The following is a 24,311-nucleotide window of genomic DNA, read 5'->3' as shown; positions in this document are numbered from 1 at the left end:
TTCAGCATCTTATATTAATTTCCCTGGAAAGAATGCCTAAGAGCTCAGCTTTATTTCTTACTGGGATCATAGAATCCCAAATTGGTTTGGGTGGGAAGGGACCTTAAAGACCATCTCATTCCAACACTTACCGTGTCTTCAAGCTCCTGTTTGAGGTGATGCAGATCCCTGTGGTGCTGCTCCTTCATCTGCTCAATGGCCATTTCTGCCTCTATGCTCATATTTAATGGGTTGCAGTCTTCTGAACCGAGTCCTTTAGAGAAAGTAATCAAGTAATAATTTATACAACTATAAAAACATTAATTATACAATACACAAATAGATATAATTCTCAACAGAATTATTTCATCAATTTAAATTTGTTTGGCAGCTCTCAAACTCCCATCACAAGCACAGCCAAGGAACTGCAAACTTCAATTTCAACTTGAAATTTGGTTTAGCAGTTATAATTCAAATTAACATTAAGCACAAAATTAGAGGTGGTGACCAAGTCTCACTGGGAAGGTTTTCACAGAATGTTTATAACATCACCTGCAGCCCAGATCTCAGCCCTACAGGAGGGATTTCTCACCCTGGTCGGGCTCGATCCCGCTGGTGCCGTGACTCTTCATGTCAATGTCAAACTCCTCTGACAAGGAATTTTTCAGGGCAGGCCTGAGCACCTTGCCCTGGGCACGGTACTCCTGCAGCTCTGAGTGCAGCTCATCAATCTGGTCCTGCAGCTCCTGGGAGGGAGGGCAACAAAAAAAGCTGAGGGAAAAGCAACCAAGGCTGCTGAGCATCACCCAGTCCCACCACAGGACAGTCAGGTGAGAATTATAGCAAAGACTTGTCAAAAACCCACATTGCCACAGCCAAACAAGGGGGAATGGCTTCCCACTGCCAGAGGGCAGGGATGGATAGGAGATTGGGAAGGAATTCCTGGCTGGGAGGGTGGGCAGGCCCTAGAATGGAATTCCCAGAGCAGCTGTGGCTGTCCCTGGATCCCTGGCAGTGCTCAAGGCCAGGCTGGACAGGGCTTGGAGCCACCTGGGATGGTGGAAGGTGTCCCTGCCCATGGCAAGAGGTGGAACAAGATGATTTTTAAGGTCCCTTCCAATCCAAACTGTTCTGGGATTCTGTGATGATTCTACAGTACCAAAGCCTCAAAGGTGAAGGTGTAACAGGAGCTCCAGGAGCTTTCCCTTTATTCCTTCTTCCTCTGACCTTTTATTAAAAAGCAGCTTTAGTAACATTTTCAAACAGTTGGGAAATGCCTCCTCAAACACCATCTACTTGAAAAATCAAATCAGAAGCAAAAGATCAAATTAGGAAAGAGATCCCCTCATTATTGCATTCACCATCTGGTCCTTCCTCCTGCCTGCCAGAGGAACATCCCAAGGGTTTGTGCCAAGAGCTGTGCTCTCCACTCCAGGAACAGCAGTTATTGAGGAAAACAACTCCCTGAATGTGCAAACACAAAATCCTGCAGGTCTGAAAGGCCCAGCAAGTGAACCTTGAGTACTGACTTATATCTGCCATCCTCAAAAGTAGAAAAATCAGCTGCATATTGAGAAGTATAGATTCAACTCCCATTTCTAGACAATTTTTGCTTTTAAGCTGCAGCTTCCTAAAAGAGCTGCTGTGCTGTTTCCAATCCAACAGCAAAGGCAGCCCTTTATTGAATGGAAAGGATCCTGCAAAATGGATCACAGAATTACAAAATAGTTTGGGTTGGAAGGGATTCCAAAGCTTATCCCATCCCACCCCTGCCATGGCAGGGACACCTTCCACTATTCCAGGCTGCTCCAAACTCCATCAAACCCAGCCTTGGACACTTCCAGAGATCCAGGGGCAGCCACAGCTGCTCTGGGCAACAGATGAGCTGGTACCTCTGCAGATATCAGAAAGTTGATGTGTAAATAGAAAACCTGCAGGCTCACCTTAAAGTCTTTTAAGTACACAAGATGGAAGAGAAAGCAAAACTTTCTATTCTCAGGTTTATTAAAAAAAAATATTCTGGCCTGAAAACCAGCAAAATGTGGATGCATCTTGTTTCTCCTCTAAGTTCCTGCAACTCTGAATTCCCAGGGCTCCATGGACCCTCTCCCAGCCCACCCTGGGATCACCTCACCCGCTTAGCTCAGCCAGCTGGTTCTGTGGGAAGAGATTTCCAACCTGCTGTCTGCAGTGAGGATGTGGCACTTGGGGACATGCTTAGTGCAGGGGGAATGGCTGGGCTCCATCTGAGAGGGCTTTTCCAGCCTAAATGGTTCTGTGATGTTCCTGTGGACACAGGAGCCAGGTGTCAGCTCCACTTACCCTGCACTGCTGCTCGTACTCGCTCCTCATCTGGGCCAGCCTCTCCTCCTGCAGGAAGAACTCTGCACTGCTGGGATCCAGGTCACCAAACTGGAACACAGGAGTGGAATATCCAGTTACCCACCCACCCTGCAGCCCTGCTCAGGACAGCATGGACACCCTTCCAAGCAGCCCTGCACTCCCTCTCTCCACTCGGGATTTTTATTTTGAATAAAGAAACTCTGCTTTCCTCCTAGCAGGGAATGAGTAACTTCCCCAAAAAACCTGTCTGCCATCCAGAACAGCTCTCATGCTCATTCTGATTCCAGATCACAGCTTTCTACCTCAGCATATGCACATCTCAGTGTGGTAAATAATCCCAAGCTTTAAAGAAGGCTGGAAATCCCAATATATGAACCTTAGGCTATGGCTGCACAAACTTAAACATCTTTGGAGAAGCTGATATTCTGAAAGTTTAATGTAATAGAGCCATGAACAGCTGTTCACCTCGATTTTCACCTAATTCCAGCAGTGATGCCATGGAAAACCTCACTGCTCCTGCATCATCTTCCCTGGAAAGGACCTGCAAGTTGGGCCCATCCAAAACTCTGTACTGGGGAAAAAAAAAATCCCTGCAGATCTGCAGGATGATTGCTTCATTCTAAGGCTCCCTGCTTTAATTAGAATAAAATTACAGCTAAGGTGGAATATCTGTATTTGCCTTAGCTGGAAGGCACTCCATGCCACCAAGGCAGGCTGTGCCTGGATAATCTGGACAGAGACCCCAAAAGCCTCTGGCTATCACTTAAACTGGCAGCTGGAATGTAGCAACTTAAAAGTGATTTAATTCTGAAACCCCACTGGGAAAAGGGGGATTTACCTTCTCAGCCAGGACGTTTTCCAAGTTCCTCTGCAGTTTGCTTGCCAGACTTTCACACTCAGCCAGTTTTTCTCCTGTTTCCAAGAGCTCGTTCTCCAGGCGGCTGTTTTCCTGGACCAAACAAAAAGCCCCACAGCAGATCAGCACTTGGAGGAGGAAAAATCAGCATGTGTTCCCTCATCAAAATAAGGGTAACTCCCAGTCCAGCATGACACTATTCCAAGCTTCAGGTGATGACAGGAATTATTAATTATTATTATTATCCACACACAACCCGCTCCTGCCACAGCAAATGTGAACACTGGACTTTTGATAAATTATCAAAAAGCTTAACAGCAAGTTTGCTTTGGATGGTTTGTTTTAAAAAGAGGATTTCAAACTTGACCAAGATGTTTCATCTCCTGGCTTGACAACTCATCTGAGAGCTGTGCACACACACACACTCTGCACGTGATGGCAGCAGAGATTTGAAATCTCTGGAGGTTGGGAATCCATGGAACAACCCACTGAGGTGCCCAAACACCAATTCTCATGGATATACCCCTGTCTTGCTGCTTCAATGACTTCTGGCCAGCTAAACACAGCCCAGAACTCATCCTTTCAACACAGACTGCAGGAGTCACTCCCCCTGCCAGGGTATTCCTGCTTTTTGGGGGAAATCCTGGCTGTGTTTACTCCCTGTTACCTTCAGGGCCAGGCCCAGGCGGTCCCGGATGTAGTTCTCATCCATTTTCAGCTTCTCAATCTCCTGCTCCAGCTCCAGCCTCTGTTTGTTGGCCTGCTGCAGGATCTGCTCCCGCTCTCTGCGCAGCTCGTTCTTCAGAGCTGCAATTCTCTCCTTGTACTCCTCATCCAGCTTCCTGCCAAGGGGGACACGAGCTCCTTAGGGCAAGTGTGGAAGCCCAGGCACTGGGAATATTTCTCTGTCTGCTCTGGGGTGCCCTGACCCCCAGGGGAGCACTGACTCTGACCCTCATTCATGGAGAAAGTTTCCTAGACTTCAAGATAGACCAGAATCCACAAAAGTGTGAAATGGATTACAGACAGTAGTGTGGGTGTATCACTTGGTGAGAAATTTAGGGTTTGGGATTTTTAGTATGTTGTGGATGGAAGCAAGATGGAGGGCACAGGGTGCTGTCCTGGGTTGTTTCTTCATGGGTTTGGGTGGCATTTTGTAACTGGGCAGAAAAGTCCACACTGGGGGCTCTTTGGGATCAGTTATTGGGTTAAAAGGAAAAATAATCTAGGTGTCAGCTCTTAATTGAACAGTTTAGTCTTAGAAGACCTTGTAACCAGAGATTGTTGGCCATTTTGTGCCTTCTGATGAAAAGCAGCTCAACTCACAGCAGTGAGAGTTTTACTGGTAAGAAATAATAAACGCTTGAGTCTGAACACAAATTACTGCCTCAAGTGCCTTCAACCAGACCCAGAGAAACCCACAGCTGGAACCCCCACAAGGAAGAGGGTGACAAATACTGCTGGGGGTGAAGCTGGGTGGGCACCAAGCCCCAGCAGGAGGAGGGATGGGTGATGCCCACCTGAGGTTGTACTCGTTGCGGCGCTCGATGGCGGCGTGGTGATCGTCCACCTCTGAGGCCATCAGGGATTTCAGCTTCTCTGCCTTTTCCAGGTCTGACCGCAGCTTCTCCTTCTCCCTGGCCACCTGGTCAAACCTCTCCCTGGGCAGGGCAGAGCAGAGCCAGCCTGCATTAGGTCAGCCCCCAGTGCTCCCCCAAAAAGGGGATTTGAAACATCAGAGAGGAAGCTTGGAAAGATCTCCAAGGTCTCATCAACTGCATTTGAACCTGCACCCAAACAGCTCTGGACATGTCTTGGTGTCCCCACAGATCCTGAGACCTCAACACCTGAGACCCTCAGCTGTGGTCCAGCTCCCCAGTTCAAATCCTGAAATGGTTTGGGTTGGAAGGGACCTTCAAGGCCCTCTCATTCCACCCCTGCCATGGCAGGGACACCTTCCACTGTCCCAGGCTGCTCCAAGCTCTGTCCAACCCGGCCTTGGGCACTGCCAGGGATCCAGGGGCAGCCACAGCTGCTCTGGGCACCCTGGGCCAGGGCCTCCCCACCCTCCCAATCTCCCACCCATCCCTGCCCTCTGGCAGTGGGAGCCATTCCCTGTGTCCTGTCCCTCCATGCCTTGTCCCCAGTCCCTCTGCAGCTCTCCTGGAGCCCCTTCAGGCCCTGCCAGGGGCTCTGAGCTCTCCCTGGAGCCTTTTTTTCAACAGAAAAACCTGCACAGCAAGTCCAGCACAAAGGCAAATTGTGGTGACTTTCAAAGGGAAAACATTGGAATTTACAGTGGGTTTGTACCTCACCTCCACATTTATCACATGACAGAACCTCTGCAATGCCCCAAATCAGTTTGGATTAAAGGTACTGGAACTCCAGCAGCCTCTGCCCTGAGCTGTGCATCCCTTGGCCATCAATGACCACTGTGGACAGCAGTGACCACTCCCAGACTGGGAACAGCCTGCTGCTTCCATTTTTAATTTTTAACCACATTTTTCTGCAATCCTTGGAGGTTTCAGTGTTTTTCCCAGGCAGAACAAGGACAGCTGGAAGTTTCTGAGTGCTCCAACAGGGAACTGAGCCTTCCAGTGCCACCCCAGTGCCCCTGGGAGCACCACCACCCCCAGCTGCTCCCTCAGCCCCTGCTTGGCCGAGCAGAGCAGGGAGCAGCACCTCAGCCACCCCTGGGACTCACAGCAAGTGCCTGATCTCCGTTTTGAAGCTGGCCAGGGCTGCCTGGTGCACCCCATTCTTGGTGATCAGGAGCTCGTTCTCCAGCGCCAGCGTCAGCTCCGTCAGGTTCACCTTCCCATCCAAGCTGAAGTCCAGAGCCTGTGGACACAACACATCCTTTGAGTGGAGTGAGCTTCCTGCAGCAGCCTGGAGACACTTCTGCAGGGACTGACAGGCTAGGAGGAGCAGGCTCAGCAGAGATCTTTGCTGGCTAATTAATCTGTCACAAATGCCCCGAGGGCAATGAACCTGACATCTCTGCCCCTCCCTCCAACTGAGCTGCTGCCAGCTGTGCAGAGGGGAAGTGTCCTGGCTGTGCTGCAAGACCAACAGGAAATTAAGGCCAGGACTGATGGATTGCACTAATTCCCTGCAGGATCTAAGGAGACTGGACTCTGCATGGATCAGCTGCTGTGAGGAGGTGGCTGGGGATGCTCGTGTCAAACAAAACCAGCTCTTGCCAGAGGCAACAATCCCTGCAGAGAGGATTTGATGGCGAGGATCCCACCTCTCAGAAAGCAAGTTATCATCAGCAGCTGCTTGGAATTTTGTAAAATCCCAGAATGGTTAGGGTTGGAAGGGACATTAAAGGTCATCCAGACCCCTGCCATGGGCAGGGACACCTTCCACCATCCCAGGCTGCTCCAAGCCTCCTTTTTCCCTGGAAGTGTCCAAAACCCACATGGATGTGGCACTTGGGGATGGGGCTCAGTGGTGAACAAGGGCTGGACTTTTCCAACCTAACCCTACAGGAGCACAAAGCAAAGCACTTGTGGTGGGGCTGGAACTCTGCAGGCACTGGAGAAACCACCCCAGTGACACCAGCACAAAGCAATTTTCCAGTGGAAAGCAACAAAGTGAAGGTGGCCACACAAATCTGCTGAAGGTGGTCCCACCTTCTCAAACAGTGATGAGTGAGTTTTAAATCCTGAGCCATGGCAGAGGCTATTCCAGCCTGGCTGCTCTCTAGCCACATGGATATTTAAAAGCCAGAAGAATCACAGTGATTTTGTTGGGAATCCAGTGATGGCCACATAAAATTATCTTCTCCCACCCACAGCTTCTAATGGGATGGACAGGGATGGATTTATTCAGGTACCTGATTTCATCCCCATCACCCTTTCACTCTGTCTAATGGAACACTGAGGACTGGGCAGGGTTTCAAGTGCTGTCCTCCACCTCAGCACAAGCAATAATTCAGGTCACCCCAGTGCTCAGAGGTTTGCAGGTGCAGCTATTCAGGGAGGAAAAGGAATTAAATGGCTTCCTAACAAATGTAGGTGACCTCTTCAATCTATGCTGGAAATGAGAGTGTATTTTTATCATTAAAAAGGATAAAATGGGATGCACCATAAAGGAAATGAATGGAAATTTCCTAGAACTCTTGTCACTAGCACTGGGAATTTTTATAGAACTATAGAATGCTTTGGGTTGGAAAAGACCTTAATGGTCATCCAGTTCCACTCCCTGCCATGGGCAGGGACACCTTCCACTAGTCCAGGCTGCTCCAAGCCCTGTCCAACTTGGCCTTGAACACTTCCAGGGATACAACAACCACATCTTCTCTGTGGGAAATTTTAGAAGGGGAAAAACCAGGGACTTTGGAAAGGAAGAAAAAAACCTCAGCACCCAACACAGGGAGAAAGAAACACACACAAAACCAGGGGTGAGGTGCAGCTGGGGGTTACCTTCAGGATCTCCTGGCTGTTCTCTATGCCCTCCTGGTGCCAGCAGTCCAGCACCCCCTCCACACAGCCATAGCCCATCCCATCATCCAGGCTGGAGAAGAGGGAGAAGCCGATGGTGCTGGGCATGGCCGAGGGGGTGGTCGTGCGCCGGCCGCTCTCGTCGAAGGACTGCCAGAGAGGAGGAGGAGGAGGATGAGGAGGGTGTGACAGGGCAAAGGCAGTGCCCACAGGGGGTTATCAATGGAATTGCCCTAGGCACTGCTCCAGAGATTAAGGATTAAGCTCTGTTTTTCCTCACTGCCCAGCAAAACCCGGCGGGAGCGTCGCTGCTGACCTCACGGCACCGGGGCACAAGGGACTGAAAACAAATCCCAGGAGGAGCAGTGCTTCAGAGCTGGCCTCATTGCTCCAGAAGGGCTTTCCACTGGTCATTTTTGGTTTGGAATGTCACTTTCCTTAAAACAGGAGCACTCATAGAGTGGGTTTGGGTAGAGCCCTCAGCTTCCAGGCAAGCACAGGGAGCAGATTTCAAACTCTCTCTCAGAAAAAAAGCAAAAGTTGGAGTAGAGATGTGGGAGCTGCATGTCCCCAGCCTATCCCAGGCAGTGCTTCCCCCTGCACCCAGTTTATACTGGATGCCCCACCCTGGAAGTGTTCCAGGCCAGGCTGGATGGACTTTGGAGCACCCTGGGATAGTGGAAGGTGCCCCTGCCCACAGCAGGGGGTTGGGATGAGCTTTAAGGTCCCTTCCAACACAAACCACCCTGGAATTCTACAAGGCTCTACCACTGCACTCCACAGGTTGCCAGAGCCCTCTCCAAGCCACAAAACTTCAAAGGGAAGCTGTGTCCCTTTTCCCATTAGGGTGTTCTGTGTTTTATCTCCCCCAAAAGAGTTTTTAATGAGAGAGAATTTGAAATCTGCTTCAGGAGCAGGGGAGGCAGCAGCTCAGTGCCACCACCTCCTGCCTCACAGCTGCCCCTGCAGGGACAAACCCCGAGGAAGAGAAGGAGACAGGCTGGGTGGGAATTGTTCAGGAATTCTCCTGCTCCTTTGGCCCCAGGATTCAGCTCTCACTTCCTCACCTGCATGGAGAGGTGGCGTTTCAGCTGCCGGTACGGAGTCGATGCTGAAGGGGTGAGAGATTTCCCATTTCTAAACAGGCCATAAAAGAAATCCTCGATGCTCATGGTCCCATCTTGCTCCAGGTTATGGAGCACCTCTTCAAGCACCTGCAAGGAGACAGAGATCATGTAAAAGGCCAAAAGAATCGGGCAAAGAGCAAACATTCTATTCCCAAGGCTCCAAAAAGAGCAAAGCAAGAGCTACATCAGCCTAGCACATTTCCATATTCTCCATGTGGAAAAGTGCAGGCACACATACACCATGAAGAAAAGCTCCTGGTCATCTTGGAGCTGCTGTTTAATGAGGCAGCAGGAAAAAAAACCTCATTTAATTCTGCTCCTGAGCCAGTGTGGCCTCAGGAATTCAGCTTGAGGTACTGAGACAGATGCCAAACCCTGAGCAGCTGGAAGTGACCAGGCAAAAAAACACTGCAAGGTTATCATAAATCTGTTTGATGCTTCAGGACATGCTGCTTTCTCAAAAGTATGACTGGAGATGTTCAGATTAGTCCCTCACTATTTCTCTGTCTACAGTTTATCTTTTCAGGTATTATTTTCTGCCTTAATGCCCTGAAAACATTTCATTGTGGATGCTGCAAAGGAATACCTGGCTCAGGAACTTGTTTTGTGGAGGAAATTAATACAAGCCATGTTATCTTCAGATGCAAAAAAAATCTGACTTTTTTAATAAAACTAAATCCTAAGTTGACAAGAGCTTTTTTTTTGTTAAAGATTTCATTTTCTCGTGGGCTCTCGCTGCAGGACAGAAACACCCACAGGCCTTCACAAAGTCAAAAGCAACCACCTATGAATATTTAACCCGTATTTGCTGTCTAGCTAGAAAATTCCTAGGATTAAGGAGACATGCTTGGAATCCCAGCCATGCTTTTAAATTCCAGATCCCTCAGTGAGGAGACACGCACGCCACGGCCCAGCCTGGCAGCGCCTTCTCCTGCAGCAGCCTGATGGTCTGGCACCAAAAACCTCACTGGAGAACCAGCAGCTGGAGCTGCAAACCCTTTCCAAGCATCCACCTGTGCTGTGGTGAAGCCCAGGAGGGATTCTGGGGGCCCACACTGAGCCCAGGCAGGGGCAGGGGTGGGGTGGGTCGCTCACCTCCCCGGCCGCCGCGTGCAGCCCGTACTGCTCACAGATGGAAACCAGCTTCTTCCTGTTCAGGTGGCCATCCCTGGTGATGCCCAGGTGCTCACAGACCTCCTGAAGCTTCTCCTCGATCCAGTCTGGGCTGGGTGAGGCCCCAGGGGAGGCGTTCAGGTCGTCGGGGTTCCAGAAGCGCAGCTGTCCTGCAATGGGGGAGATCGCTCCGGTGTCTGCAGTGAGGAGCAGACCTGGGGGCTCTGCACCCCACTGGGGAGCTGCTGTGGCAGTGGGCAGAGCTCCTTCCTGCCTCTCCAGATCCCAAGGGAGCATTTGTCTGGTTCATCCTGCTCAGAGCCCACTTTGGGTTTTAGGATGTGGACACTGGTCCCAGCAGTATCGGGAGGTTCTGCTCAGCATTTCACTCACTTTGCCACCAGGGGAAGGAGCCTCGTGGCCACAGAATCATGGAATTGCTGAAAAAACCCTCTGGAACAATTGTGGGAATTGTTGGAAAAAAACCTCCAAGACCATGGAGTCCAACTGTTCCCCAGCACAGCCAAGGCCACCCCTGACCCTTGTCCCCAAGTGCCACATGCACACAGCTCTTCATCCCTCCAGGGAGGGGCACTCCCAGTGCCTGACCAGATGCAGCAGCTGGGGCTGTGGCCAGGAGATCTTTGGGAATGTGGATGAGTCTGATGGCCAGGGAAGAGCAGCAGAGCTTCCTCAGCTGCTGGCATAGTTGGAAAAGGGACCCTTCCCTTCCCTGGGCAGTTATGGGATCAAGGGAGCTGCAAGGCCACCTCCTGGAGCTGGGAAAGCAGCTTTAGGAGAAAAAAGCTGGCCTCTTTGGATGGGGAAGGAGTTAGAAAGTAGCTGAAATATGGGAGAAGTGCTGATGTAATTAAAAGGAAGTTTTTGATGATGAAGATGGTAAAACACTGGCACAGGCTGCCCAGAGAAATTTCCCATCCCTGGAAGTGTCCAAGGCCAGGCTGGACAGGACTTGGAGCACCCTGGGATGGTGAAAGGTGTCCCTGCCATGGCAGGGGTGGGACTGGATGATCTTGAAGGTCCCTTCCAAACCATTCCAGGAATTTATAATTCTGTGACAATTTGGGAACTTTTAATGACTGGTCCCTGCTGACATCTAGTGCCCACCAGGCTCCACTACAGCCAGAGCCCCCCGGGGCAGGAGTGGGGACCAGGACAGAGGTCAGGGAGACAGGAACACCCACAGCAGGATGAAGAGGGCAGGAGGGATACAGCACACAACGTGCCTTGCCTTAACCTTCATCCCCAGCTTGGGGATGCCCCAGCTGCACCTCCCCAAGCTCTGGGGTGCTCCACACAGCCAGAGCCCCTCTCCAGGTGCTCCTCTGCTCCCTCCTCAAGGCTGAAATGACACAAGGACACCCAGGTGTGTCTGCTCTTACCCTCGGCCTCGTACTCCTCGCTGCCGCGCGCCTTCCAGTGCTGCGGAGAAAACAAAAGGCTCCTGAGTTATTTATTGCAAGACATCCCCTGAATGAAAGAGGCTCTGGGATCAGCAGCCAAGGAGCTGCAGGGCTCCAGCAGCACTGCCAGGCTTCCATCTCCCTCCCTGCAGGCTGGGCTGGGAATGCAGGGCTCGTGGATCCTGCCTTGTTCTGGCACGCGTGGCTCTGTGGTGGGGAGAACCCAGAGATGCCCAGAGCCCCAAAAATGACCCAACAGAGGGACAGATCAGAGCCTGGCAGGGGAGCAAGGGAGAGGTTTGCCCTCTGAGCAAACCATGCTGCTTTTCTTTGAGGGGTTGATGGTATGGGGATGCAGGGAAGATCACAGAGCTGGGTTATCCTTGGCCCCACACTCAGCCAAGCCAAATTCAAACCTCCTGCACTAAGTGCAGCTCTGTATCAGGAGAGAGCTATGCTGTCAACAAGCCTTTCACTGAGCTTAACAGAGGATAAAAAACCCACTCTATGGTGGTCTCAAACCATCCTGCTCCCTCTGGCATCACCCCACCAGCTCAGGCAGCGCCAGGAGCACAGGTACAGCATTTAAGGTGATTTCCTCATGTACTACACATTGTCTCATCCCTGCCACCCGTGTAGCAGCCCAGGGTATTTACTCCCACGTGATGCTCCACAGCATGAACTCGTGGTTTAGCAGTGGCAGATGTTGCTCCTGCAGAGGTACAAGTGGACACTCCTGCCTGCACGTGACTGATGGATTTGGAGTCAAAGTCAGCCAGGACATAAAGAGGCTCTAAATCACCCCAGAAAAGTTCAATACGTCTCATTCAGATTACAGCTCAAAGCCATTAATCTACAACGTTGCCATGGAAACTGAATTAAGTCACTGGACTTTTTTTAGCTCTGCTGCTGTTCCCGTTTCAGCTGCAGGACCAGGCAAGGGCCCTTTGCTGCCACAGCATCTCAATGTCCCACGAGGGACAAAAAGCAGGAGCTGAGGCAACAGGTGCCACTAAATCCCATCCCTGGAAGTTCTTCACAAAGAGAACTCTGGCACAGGGTGCCCAGAGCAGCTGTGGGTGTTCCTGGATCCCTGGCAGTGCCCAAGGCCAGGCTGGATGGGCTTGGAGCAGCCTGGGATGGTGGAAGGTGTCCCTGCCATGGCAGGGGTGGGATGGGATGGGCTTTAAGGATGCTTCCAACCCAAACCATTCTGGAATTCTATGAAATTGCCATCTGAAAATGCAGAAAACTTTGTGCAGAGAGAGGGTTGGCTTGGGTGCCAGAGATATCCCCCACAGCCACCCATGCTCCTCCTTGGGCACAGCTGGCACACTGAGGGGAAGCTGGCAGTGATGCAAAAGGCAGATCCTCTGTGTCCCAGTCTTTGTGCATAGCCAACATGCACACTTTTATATAGAATCAGATTAATCAAGCACCAGACCCCCTCACTTCAAGCACTTTCAGCAAAGCCACACAAGCTGCTGCTGCCCCTGGATCCCTGGAAGTGTCCAAAGCCAGGTTGGACAGGGCTTGGAGCACCCTGGGATGGTGGAAGGTGTCCCTGCCATGGCAGGGGTGGGATGGGATGAGCTTTAAGCTCCCCTCCCAACCCAAACCACTCTGGGATTCTGTGAAACCACAACTCCATCAACACCAACATCCCAAAGAGGCTGAACAAACCCAGGGGGCTTTGGGCTGGCAGCCCCGGGGTGCTGTGTGACCTCCCCTCCCTCCCTCCCCTTTGTGCGCTGGGGGCTCGGGGTCAGCCACCACCGGGAGGGGACAAAGAGGCTGGGACATGCCCACGTCAGGCCCTCATTGTCCCCTAGCCCCGGCAGGGCTACAGCTGGCCCGGGTCAGAGCAGGGATGGCAGGAATGCGTTATCCCCGGGGAGGCGCGTGCGGAGCAGATGGCTCCCCATGCATCTGCAGCCTGTGCCTGTGCTCTGCCCACAATGAGGCAGCAGCCACCTCTCTCTCCCCCCTGCCATCTGCTCCAGCCAGCCAGACCTTTGTTCTCCCCCGGAATATATTGCTAATTAAAATGATGATCAGCAGCACATGCCACGAGGTGAGCCCTCGCCCCAGCGCTGATGGATTCGGTTCTTCCTAGATCCAACTACAGCTCCCTGGGCTGAGCAGACTGAGCAGAGAACCCCAAAAAAAGCTCTCAAATCCCCACACCTCGCTTTGCCAGGTGCCCTCAGCTCCAAAGCACCAGTCCCACCTGGTGTGTGCAAGGCAATGAAAAAGCAATGCACTTTTTCTGGGAGCAGGCACTATCGTGAGCTGTTAATCACAAATCCTGGCTTTCCAGTGCTGATGGATTTTGCTCTTCCCAGATCCACACTGCAGCTCCCTGGGCTGAGCAGACTGAGCAGAGAACCCCAAAAAAAGCTCTCAAATCCCCACACCTCGCTTTGCCAGGTGCCCTCAGCTCCAAAGCATCAGTCACACCAGCAATGCACTTCTTCTGGGAGCAGGCACTATCGTGAGGTGTTAAATCACAAATCCTGGCTTTCCAGGACAGTCCCACTTTGGGAGTCTCACCCAAAAGCAGGGGTTTCAACCCGAGCCTCCCAATGCCAGGAAACAACTCAGAAACACACAGAGCATGGGAGCAAGTGGCACTGAAGGGACAGAACTGGGATGTGCCCGCAGATTCTAAAACCTCAAGGCCAGGGCTTGGAGCAACCTGGTCTAGTGGAAACTGTCCCTGCCCATGGTAGAAGGCTGGAATGAGATGGGCTTTAGGGTAATTCCAACCCAAACCATTCTGGGACCCCATGAACCTGCAAGAAGGAAAGGCCTCTCCCAGAGCAGAGCCAGCAGCTGGGGAAGGGGAGCTGATGGATGCTCCCCAGTGAGGACTGGAGTCAGCACAGCCAGCATCCATGGGGACAAGCTCCTGCAGGTCAGAGGGACCCTCAATCCAGACCCAGCAGCTCATTACCTTATCCTGCAGCACCTGAAACCCCCAGGGGATGGAGGTGGAGCCTCCCTGGGCAGCCGGTCCCAGAGCAGCCTTCCAGCCTTGTTTACCAGGGAGGGAGGGAGGGAAGGAAACCTCTCAGACACAGCCTGAGCCCTTTTAATTGGCACTGCTTCGGAGCAAGCACCAATTAAGCCACGCTGCCCCAGTTCTCAGGCCAGGCACAGCCTGGAATGCTGCTGTGTTTGTACACACAACAGCAGAGAACTGGGCAAGGGCTGCTCCCTGGCCACATCCCCAGGAATCAGGGCACCAGGGACCCCTCAACACCTTCCAGCAGGCCATTCCCATGCACACCAAGAGGATCTGCTCTGGAGGTGCTGATAAAAAGGGATTTCACAAGTTTGGCCTGATTTTTGCTCCAGCTGCAGAGGAATTAACCACCCTAGCAGCCCAAAAGGTCCAACAAGCATTCCCAGCAGGAGACTGATCCAGCCCCCACAGCACAGCGTGGCTCACACCAGCTGGGTTAATTAACTGACCTTGTTAATGGACTACCCTTTTACACCTCCGTGACAGCTAAAACCAAGGGGTAAGATCAGAGCAGCCTCTTCCACCAAGGACATCACTTCCCTGGGGAGTGTGGGCGGATTAACATGGATTCCAAGGTCAGGGCAGCCCATGTGGCCAACACCAGGAGATGGATGAGCATCCCTGTGGTGCTGAGCAAAGGTCTCCAGGAGCAGGGAAAAGCAGCTGGGAGTGGTGGAAAAGCTTTTCTTTGAGGTGTTGGCTTGGTGGTTTTTTATCATTTTTAAGCTCAGCTGCATGGGAATAACACTGAAACCATGGGAATTGGAAACTCCTTCCTTGCTTCCTCACACAGGGCTGGGTGAAAAGCAGCATTTAACCCCTACAACAGAGCTGCAGAGGCTCCCAAGTCCAAGTGAAGCCACGAGACAGGGGAGGGAGAAAGCAGCAGTGCTTCTCCTTCCCAGTGGAAAAACTCCCACCACATGCTCCTGAATCAACAATACTTGGCACAGCAGGGCAGGCTGGAAGCAGCCCAGCTCCAGGGAGATGCTGTTGTGGCTGTGCTCTAACACACAGCACCAATTCCAACCACTCAGCTCCTTTGGCTTCCCTGTCTGGGGAAGCAAGAGGAGCTTCTGGGATTGAAAGCACTGGCACAAAGAGAGCCACAGATCTGGAGCACAAAACCAGGAATGGGGATTTTTTCAGCAATTAGATGCCACTGAACCAAAGCGGCTGCTGGCTGTGGGGCTCTGCTCCCACCACCCCTTTTCCCCATCCCTTCTGCTGGAGCCATGGCCAGGTTTTGGCAGCTGCACTAATGGATGTGGACGTGCTCTGTCTGCTCCCAGCCCACACGTCGTTAGCCACGGAGGCAGCAGCTCAGCCCTTGCTTAATTGCTGGCCCACACTCCAGCCAGGAGCAGTGGCCCAGCTCCTTCCCCACTTCCCACGGCACATGGAGCGAGGGAGCCACGCCTGGCATGGCTCATCCCTGGGGACAGGCAAGGAGAGTGGCCAGTACAGGCACTGGGACATCCCAACCCGCTGTGGATGAGGGCAGCAGCCACATCCAGAGGTGACAATGCCACCCCAACACCCATCCCAGGAGAGCGGCCAATGCCCCTACTGGGAAGGCTCCAAGCACATCCCAACCCCTCTGGATGCGAGGAGCAGCAACACCCAGAGGTGACCAGGCCTCCCCAAGACCCACCCCTCCCTGCTGACCTCCTGGCTGGCAGCAATGTGAGCGGGATGTGGCTCCTCGCCCAGCGGCTCGATGACGGTCACCTCGGCAAAGTCCTCCACCGACTCCTGGAACTCCGGCAGCGAGCGGCGCCCGTAGCGCTTGCCACCTTTGATGTACTTGGGCTGTGCTTCTGGGGAGGAATCTGGGGAATCCAAGCACAAAACACATCGGGAATGTGATTGCTGAGCTCCCTCGGGGCTGGTTTGTTGGTTCAGCAGAATTTTGGGCGCCCAAGTTGCCGCCACCATTCCCGGTGGGCAAGCACCAGTGGTGGTTCCGTGCCTGGATCACCACCGCCCTCACCCTGGGTCTGATGGTTTCAATTGGTGCTGCTCCCTGCCAAAAAAAGCTGCCACAAAGTGGAATCTTCCTCTTCCTCACCCTTCCCCAACTCCCAGATCAAATTAACAGGATGGAGGGAGAAAAGCCCCTCACCCTGGCCAGGAGCTTTGGATGGAAAGTGCATTAGGCCTCTCGTCCTTGCACTCATCTCCATTAGCAGCACCAGGCAGGTTTAATTAGGGACAGAGTTGCACTGAGGCAGCTCAAGTCTCCAGATCCCGCAGACACCGGGGCGGCTGCTGCTGCTTTCCGTGGGTTTGAGTTTCAGCTCCATTAAAAATGCCCAAACAAGAGGGAGAGTGGAAAAAAATCGGGCAAGTTTGGAGCCTCTTGGGGCCGACGGGAGCAGCTGATCCCAGCCACGGTGGGGCAGGTCCCAGCCTGTGCCGAGCAGCCAAAGCCAACTGCAAGATCTAAATAACCCTTTGGAGTCGTCCTCTAATTACAGGGGCTCCACATTCCCCAGCTCCAGCTTCCCCCAGCAAGCTCCTGCCTTTGGGGACTGAATTATCCGGGAGCACTGGCAGGCGAGGATCAAAACAAAAAAATAAATAAGCACGTTTTGGGCTGCTTTCAGTGAGAATCTGGAGCAGGGGGCAAATTAAACCAAGGACCAAATTAACCAGGGATTCAATTAGGGTAAGGCTCCGTGCCATGCTTTGTTTCAGTGTTTGCTAACCTGACTGCTGAAACCCCCCCAGGACTCCATCATCTTTTATTTTCCGCCACTCGCAGTGGCAAGAGCAGCAGCTTTTGAAAATTTTATTTGCAGAGGGCCCTGATATAAAAGAAATGCAAGAGCGCAATACTAATAAGGCACAGGGAAGCTGTTCCACCACTGACAAAGGATACACAGCAAGCAGCAGGTCTCCAAGCCCCCTCACCCAAATGCCTCCTCAGATAATATTCCTTTAGATATGGAAGAAAAGGCTTCAAGCTTGTTAGAGGGGGGAAAAAATGTATTCCACAACTTAGCTATGCAATGAATTATAAAATACACAGGCTGAGGAGTGCTTTGATTCCTGCAGCCCCACACTCCATCCAGCCTCGGTGCAGCTCTAGGGAACAAACCCGGCGCCCGTGTTTGAACAAGGCCATCCTAACAAGATTTGCTGCAGCTGGGACTCAGCACATGAAAGTTGGGCTGATGGAGTGCACCGATAGAAAAATCAGGAGGAGACAGGCTGATTAAGGAAGAGCCCCAGAACAAAAGCAAACCTTATCACTCCTATTAAAGCCCGCCCGGTGGTGAACAATCTCCATCCAGCAGCTCTCTCTGAAATGCTAATATTTGTGGCTACTCATTCACCCTGTTATTTCCTCCCTCCCGCACAAGAGAGGGCTGGGGGCTTTGTTTTTCTTCAGAAATCATTTTTATTATTCCTAAGACAGAGCCGTACCTCCGTCTGTCTTTGGAGAGATGGAGGAGGGGGAAGAAGCTGGAATTCAGCAATAGCGAAGCTACAGCTGAATTTCCCTCTGGATTTCCCGAAGAATCCTGCTTCCAACCCTGCCACACTGACTGTGTTCACCCACTGCTGCAGCTGGAAATTCAGTGGTCTAGTGGAAGGTGCTCCTGCTCGTGGCAGGGGGTGGGAATGAGATGGTTTTTAAAGTCCCTTGCAAGCCAAACTGCTCTGTGCCTCTCAGGAACACAAGTGCCACCACGCTGTGCCCCTGTGGGCAGGGCAAAGGGAACAACAGGAGCCGCTCCCCACTGCTGTGCTTCAAGCATCTGCAGGCTGGCAGCTGATTTCTCCCTTCTCTCGGCTCTGAGCACCGCGGGTGAGCTTGTTTGCCTTTTGTAATTCAAAAACTGTGAAGCCCCAGAACATCCCTGGGAGGGAAAGGTGACCCTTCACAGCTTGAGGAGAACAAAGTTTGCCTGCCCCAGCTTCCAAACCAGCTGCTGAGGGGATCCCAGCTCAGGCACCCTGAAATCCCATTTCCAGAGCCAGGGTGCTTTTGTTAACATGGATTCCAGCTCTTCCCTTATCACATCCTGCAGCCCCATCCCTGGAAGCACAAATCCCTCTCCTTTCCAGCACCATCACCTCTCAACCAGGTGGACACAGACCTGCAGCACCCTCTAAGCCTCTCCATCTCCTGCTTTCCCACCCCAACCCCCCAGCAGAGCAGCTGGTGCCCTTGATGTTCCCACCATTCCCAATATTTAGGGAATGCTGAGCACACACAAAAGCAAAAAGCAGCCAGCCACGCTTCCTGAATGCAGGAAAACTCACTGATGAGCGGAACAGCTTCTCATTCCCAGCCAAAACTCAGGAGGAAGGGCTGGAGAAAGCTCCAAAATTCAGCTTGGAAAAGACCTCTGAGGTTGTCAAGTCCAGCCTTAGAGCTGCTCAAGCCCCCTGTGCTTGCAGAGGCACAGGAGGAGCATGAAGGAGATGTCAGAATCAAGCCTTGCACTGAAGCAGGTGCCCATGAGACAGCCCTGTGTGCTATCCATCCCCAAAAATGCCAAACACCCCCCTGAGCAGAGCAGAGGATGCTCTGCTGCCCACTCCTCCCACCAAGAGCAGGGGGAGATGCTGCTGCTCACACCTCCATTATTGTGTGGCTGACAAATCACCAGGAAAGGGGGGAAAAAGAGAAAAATAAAATAGGCTGAGCCCTCCCTGCTCCCTACAGGCCTTGGCAAAGAGTGGGCTTAGCAAAACCCACTGCAGAGCTGGTGTCTAATTAGACACTGGGGTCTGATCTGCCCCCCTGCACTGCCCCCGGGCTGGGGGCAAGAGGAGGAGGCTGAGAGAAGTCTCCCACCTTCCTGCCCACTGCCCAGAGGGTTTGTGGGCCTCCAAGTACCCCTGAAATTAAACCCCCCCCCCCCAAAATTCTGCATTTCACGAGAGCTCCCTGATTTAAGCGCCACAGACAGGAGCCATCAATTCCCTCTCTCACTCCCCCCGTCCATCCCGCTGAAATGTCTCCGTGGCTGGAGATTTACACTTGATTTTCTGCCTTTCTGCACCAGATAAGTCATTTCACAATCCTGCTCTGCCCTCGGATGGGGAGGGAGGGGGGCTCCCCTTCCCTGGGCCCCGCATCAAAGCCCTGCAGCGCAGACAAAAGGGGGTTTAGAGCAGGAGCACCCTCATCCCACAATCCCAGCCTTCAGAGGTGAAATTAATTCCTCTGCTGCTTAAGATTTGGAAGGGAGGGATGCTCCAGCTGCTGGGCAAAGCACATGGCAGCCAGGATCTGCTAAATCCTAATCCCCTGAGGCACCAGGTATGTCTGAACTCCTCCAAGTCCCATTTCATCACCCAGCCTCAGCAGTGGGAGAAGAGAGGAGTCGTGGCAGGGTCACCACAAGCCAAAACCAACGGGTTTTGACCCAAAAATACTCTGTGGCATCAGGCACCCCTGCCTGGGCTGTGACACAGGTTTTACCCAGTGTTGCAGCCACCTGAACAACCTTTCCCCCACGGATGGGGCCCTTCCCAAGGGCATCATCCCCACCAGCCCCTTCTGTTAGAGGGCATTTCTGCTGCCTTCAGAAGGAGAAGGAAAAAAATGGGGAAGGAAAAACCCCAAACCCCTCGTGACTGACTGTGGGGAGGATGGCGTCAAACTGCTCTTTAATTTCTCCTGGGTATCCCTGTAATCCTGCACTCCACCCCATAATCCCTCCCTAGCCCAGCTTCCATGCACTTTTAATTTGCTATAATGGGGAGGAAAAAAAGCCTGATTTTTTTTCTTCCCTAATCACCCACACAACTGATTTTTTTTTCCCTTTTCCCCACCCTTAAATCTATTTTATTGTCCCCTCACTGCTGCAGTGACCCGTGGACAAAGAGCAGCAGTGGCAGCAGCACCCAGCCCTGTCCCACGGGAATCAAGAGCTAAAATAGTAATTATTTTAAACCACATTCAAGCTTTTTTTCCTGCTTTTCCTGGAATCTCCCCATGCCTCTTCCCAGCAGAGGCAGCTTTGCCCAGCCAGCTGATGCTCTGGTTCACAGCTGGGTCTGTGTCCCCACACTGACACCCTGGAGGGGACAGAGCTGACCCCAGCAGCTCTGGAACTCTGCCTGCCTTGCTTCCCAGGCAAGGAGCCTGCAGCACCATCCTCCCTGCCAGTCCTGCCTTTGCAAAGGGAATTCAGCCTCTTTGCCAAGACAAAAGGAAATAAAATATAAATATATCAGCTGCTCTCTGCGAGCCTGAGTGCTTCTCCCCGAAACGGGGAAACCCCAAGGGCTGCTTCTGCAGGAACTGCAGCACTTCTGGTTCCCTGTCCCCAGCCCCTGTGGCCCCAGAGCCCTGTCACAGAACCAGTTTGGGTGGAAGTGACCTTGAAAACCATCTCCTTCCATGGCAGGGACACCTTCCACTGTCCCAGGCTGCTCCAAGCCCTGGCCTTGGGCACTGCCAGGGATCCAGGGGCAGCCACAGCTGCTCTGGGAACTCCATTCCAGGGCTGCCCACCCTCCCAGGGAGGAATTCCTTCCCAAAATCCCATCCATCCCTGCCCTCTGGCAGTTCAAAGCCATTTCCCCTCGTGCTGTCACTGCAGGCCCTTGTGGATAATTCCCTTTTTCTGTTTCTTGTGGGCTCCCTTCAGGTACTGGAAAGGGCTGAAAAGTGTCCCCAAAGCTTCTCTTCTCCAGCCTGAACACCCCAAATCTCAGAGGGCATCCCTCTGTGCTCCATGTCCTTCCTGTCACCCTCCCTGTGCCCAACCCTCCTCCCTGAGCTGACCATCCACAGGGACAAGGACGTGCCACCCCCTGGCCGTGTCCCACAGGCTGGCTGGGGCTGCAGCACAAAGCTCCAGTGCTCCCCTCTGACCCTGCCATCACCCAAATCCCTGCAGAAAGCCACCACAGCCACTTCCTTCCACAGCAAACTTCCCAGATGCTGCAAACAGCCTTAAAATCCCTGCTTCTCCCTCCCCCAATCCCCCCCAAATTAAATTTTCATTTAAATGATACGATTTAGAGCTCTTAACTCAATTTTTCCCTAGCCTGGGGCAGGCTGGAACACCAGCATTTCCACACTCCCTGACAGTTTGACACCAACAGCACAAAGCAGCTTGTTCTCCAAATCTCCAGTTTGATCTAAATTAAAAGAAGCAAAGACTTTGGCATTAACCAACCTGTCAAAATGCATTAAAAATAAAATGCCTCCCAGGCCTGCCTGGCTCTGGCTCCCTACCTGCACCCCACATCCTTTGATTTCCTGCCATTCCAACCCCACTCTGACAAGAGTGTCCCCAAGGAGAGCTCTCCAGCTTCGCTTGTCATTTCCCCTGTGATAACCCCAAATTCAGCCATTTCTGGAGGATTTATTTACATTTCAATCAAGCTGGAGCTTCTCAGCCATATGATACCCCACTAAATGCAGAATGCTGGATTAGTTCTGCCTCACTGGGGCTGACTCCTGCTCTGTGCCAGCTCCTGCCCAAGGGGCTGGCAGGGCTGCTCCCCCCTGAGCACCCACCACCCTGCACTTGGAAATTCCATTAAGGAATGCTGGGCACAAGAGCTGCCATCACCCCTCTCACAGCATTAAAGAGCTTTGGAAATGAGAGGTGAAAAATAAAAATAATCCATCAATCACACCTCTCCAACCCTGTGGTTTGTGCAGCCTTAATGAAAGGGGAAAGTTGTAATTTTGCTGGCAGGCTCCTCTCCCCAGAGTGGGATGCTCCAGGAGAGGAAACCTGGAGAATTCTCTCTCCCCCTTTTGCTAAGCTGTTTTCTCCTTGGGGGATTTGGCTCCCCTGCTGCTCCAAGGACAGGATTAGGGATTTATTTACATACAGGTGTGGCACCAGCTGGAGCTGCTCAGCCCCACAGCTCCCAGTGCTCCCCGGCCCTGCTGCAGGGGGAAGACACTGAAGCTGAAACCTTTCCTGCCAAGGAAAGCCTAAAAAAGCCCCATTTTCAAAGCACACTGAAACAAAGCAAGGAAAACACCGAGGACTCACAGCAGAGCCCCTGGCAGTGCCCCAGGCCAGGCTGGATGGCACCTGGGGCAGCCTGGCACAGGGGAAGGTGTCCCTGCCATGGCAGGGGTGGCACTGGTCACTTCCCACTCAAACCATCCTGGAATTCTCTGAGCAGCCCCAGCCTGCTTTCTCAGGGGCTTCACTTGCTCAGGAGCACCTCTGGAGCAGCCTGACTCTTTTTCCTGGGAGAAATCCAGAGAAGCTTCCTACACCCTGCTCATCTCAGACACAAGGAAACAGAATGGACTTAAAACCACAAAATCCAACACCAGCCCCAGCTGGGAAAACCCCCAGCAGCAGCAGGAATTCATCCATTTGTCTGCCTGGCCACAGCTCCCTGCTCCTGAAGCATCCCTGATCCTGGGAAGGGGAGAGAAATCCCCAGTGGCTCTGAAAACACCTTTGTGCAAGGCTCCACAACAAACCTTGGCTCCCTGTTGGTGAAGGAACCATTTCTCACCCTTCATCAAAAGTAGTAAATATACAATTTATTATATGTTTTATATAATTTTATATAATTTATAATTTTATATCATTTTATAATAATCTTATTATATATAATGTATAAGAAATGTTTTATAATTTATCATACACTGTATGGAAATATATAATAAATAATTTATATCATTATAAAATTGATAATAATATAAATAATAGTTTATATTATTATAATAATTTATATTATTGTAATTAAATTATTATAATGATTTATTCTTTATCATCATTTTTTATTATAGATAAATAATATATAATTTATAAAAATATAATATATATAATGATTATAAATTATATATATAATTTTATAATATATTATAGTTCTATTATTTAGTTTTAATTTATTTTATTTTTATTTATAAAAATAAATAAAATAAATAAAAACTTAATAATAGAACTATTACATATTATAAAATGTATTATATATATTATATATATTATATATATTATTATATTATATATAATAAAATATAGAATATTCAAATAATAATAAAATAGAGATAATAAATTAAAATATAAATAAATACATTAATATAAATAAAATAACTCATTTTTATAAATCTTATTTTTAAACCTCTCAATCACCCCATCTCCATAAAAACACCCAACACCTTTTCTCCCAGGACCAGCCTCCAGCCTTTTCTGCATGGATGGCAGCACCTAAAAAGCACTTTCTCTTCTAAGTTCTTCTGTGAGAGCCACCCACAGCTGCTTTGCCAATGAAAATGTACTATTTTAGCTAATTTCAGTATTTACCTGGTTCTTGGAAGTGCTCCTCATTTGACAGGGTTCTGGATAAGATGAGGATAAGTGCTTCTTTAAACTGATCAAAGTGGACCTGTGGGTAAAAAAACAATAAAAAAGGAAGGAAAGAGGCAATCAGGAGGTGCAGGGAGTTAAATATGAGAAAGCAGCAGCAAGATGGGCAGCAGTGGGGACCACTCATCACCACCCCTGTGCCAACAGCCTGGGCAAGGGGCACCGGAGCCCTGGAGAAGTGACAGCAAGGGACATGCAGACACAGCCAGCACCTCTGGGCACGTGGGAACGATTATTGCCACACAGAAGGACCCAAAGGCACAGATCTCGGGCTCTGGTTGGGTTTTTCCACGGAGGAGGAACATAAGGAACATGTCCCAAGGAGCAGGGACACCTCCACCCCAAAGGAGCAGGGACACCTCCAGCCCCAAAGGAGCAGGGACACCTCCAGCCCCAAAGGAGCAGCGACACCTCCAGCCCCAAAGGAGCAGCGACACCTCCAGCCCCAAAGGAGCAGGGACACCTCCATCTCCATCCCCTGAGGTGACCTGGCCAGGGTCAGTGGCTCCTACAGTGAGACCATTCCTGAGCAGGGATGAATATTCTGCTGTGGAAATGCTCCACTGCCCTCGTTTAGCTTCAAAAACCACTTCCCAATGTGGATGGCAGAAAAATCCCTCAATTTCCAGGGCAGCTCCTGTAGTTCTGGGAGGGCTGAACCAGGAATACCAAG

General features: G+C 51.4%; 1 protein-coding gene across 6 annotated transcripts in view; it reads right to left on the bottom strand.

Annotated features, from left to right (window-relative positions):
- Window positions 1-24,311, bottom strand: part of NIN (ninein) — a 61,162-nt gene that overhangs the window by 25,101 nt on the left and 11,750 nt on the right. For all 6 annotated transcript variants that reach the window (XM_039698075.1, XM_039698081.1, XM_039698076.1 and 3 more), the window contains 13 exons: window positions 23,576-23,657; window positions 15,987-16,150; window positions 11,270-11,309; window positions 9,849-10,036; window positions 8,694-8,840; window positions 7,609-7,776; window positions 5,883-6,019; window positions 4,699-4,839; window positions 3,846-4,020; window positions 3,161-3,271; window positions 2,302-2,391; window positions 572-725; window positions 132-253 (listed from right to left, as the gene is read on the bottom strand). In XM_039698075.1, the coding sequence (XP_039554009.1) occupies window positions 132-253; window positions 572-725; window positions 2,302-2,391; window positions 3,161-3,271; window positions 3,846-4,020; window positions 4,699-4,839; window positions 5,883-6,019; window positions 7,609-7,776; window positions 8,694-8,840; window positions 9,849-10,036; window positions 11,270-11,309; window positions 15,987-16,150; window positions 23,576-23,657 (1,719 nt within the window). The remainder of the gene's footprint in view (window positions 1-131; window positions 254-571; window positions 726-2,301; window positions 2,392-3,160; window positions 3,272-3,845; window positions 4,021-4,698; window positions 4,840-5,882; window positions 6,020-7,608; window positions 7,777-8,693; window positions 8,841-9,848; window positions 10,037-11,269; window positions 11,310-15,986; window positions 16,151-23,575; window positions 23,658-24,311) is intronic.

This window comes from Passer montanus, unplaced genomic scaffold (assembly GCF_014805655.1).
Source record: "Passer montanus isolate IOZ18808 unplaced genomic scaffold, ASM1480565v1 scaffold120, whole genome shotgun sequence".
NCBI lineage: Eukaryota > Metazoa > Chordata > Aves > Passeriformes > Passeridae > Passer > Passer montanus.
Note: the sequence above shows the minus strand (reverse complement) of the source record. Positions and strands in the feature narration are given on the sequence as shown.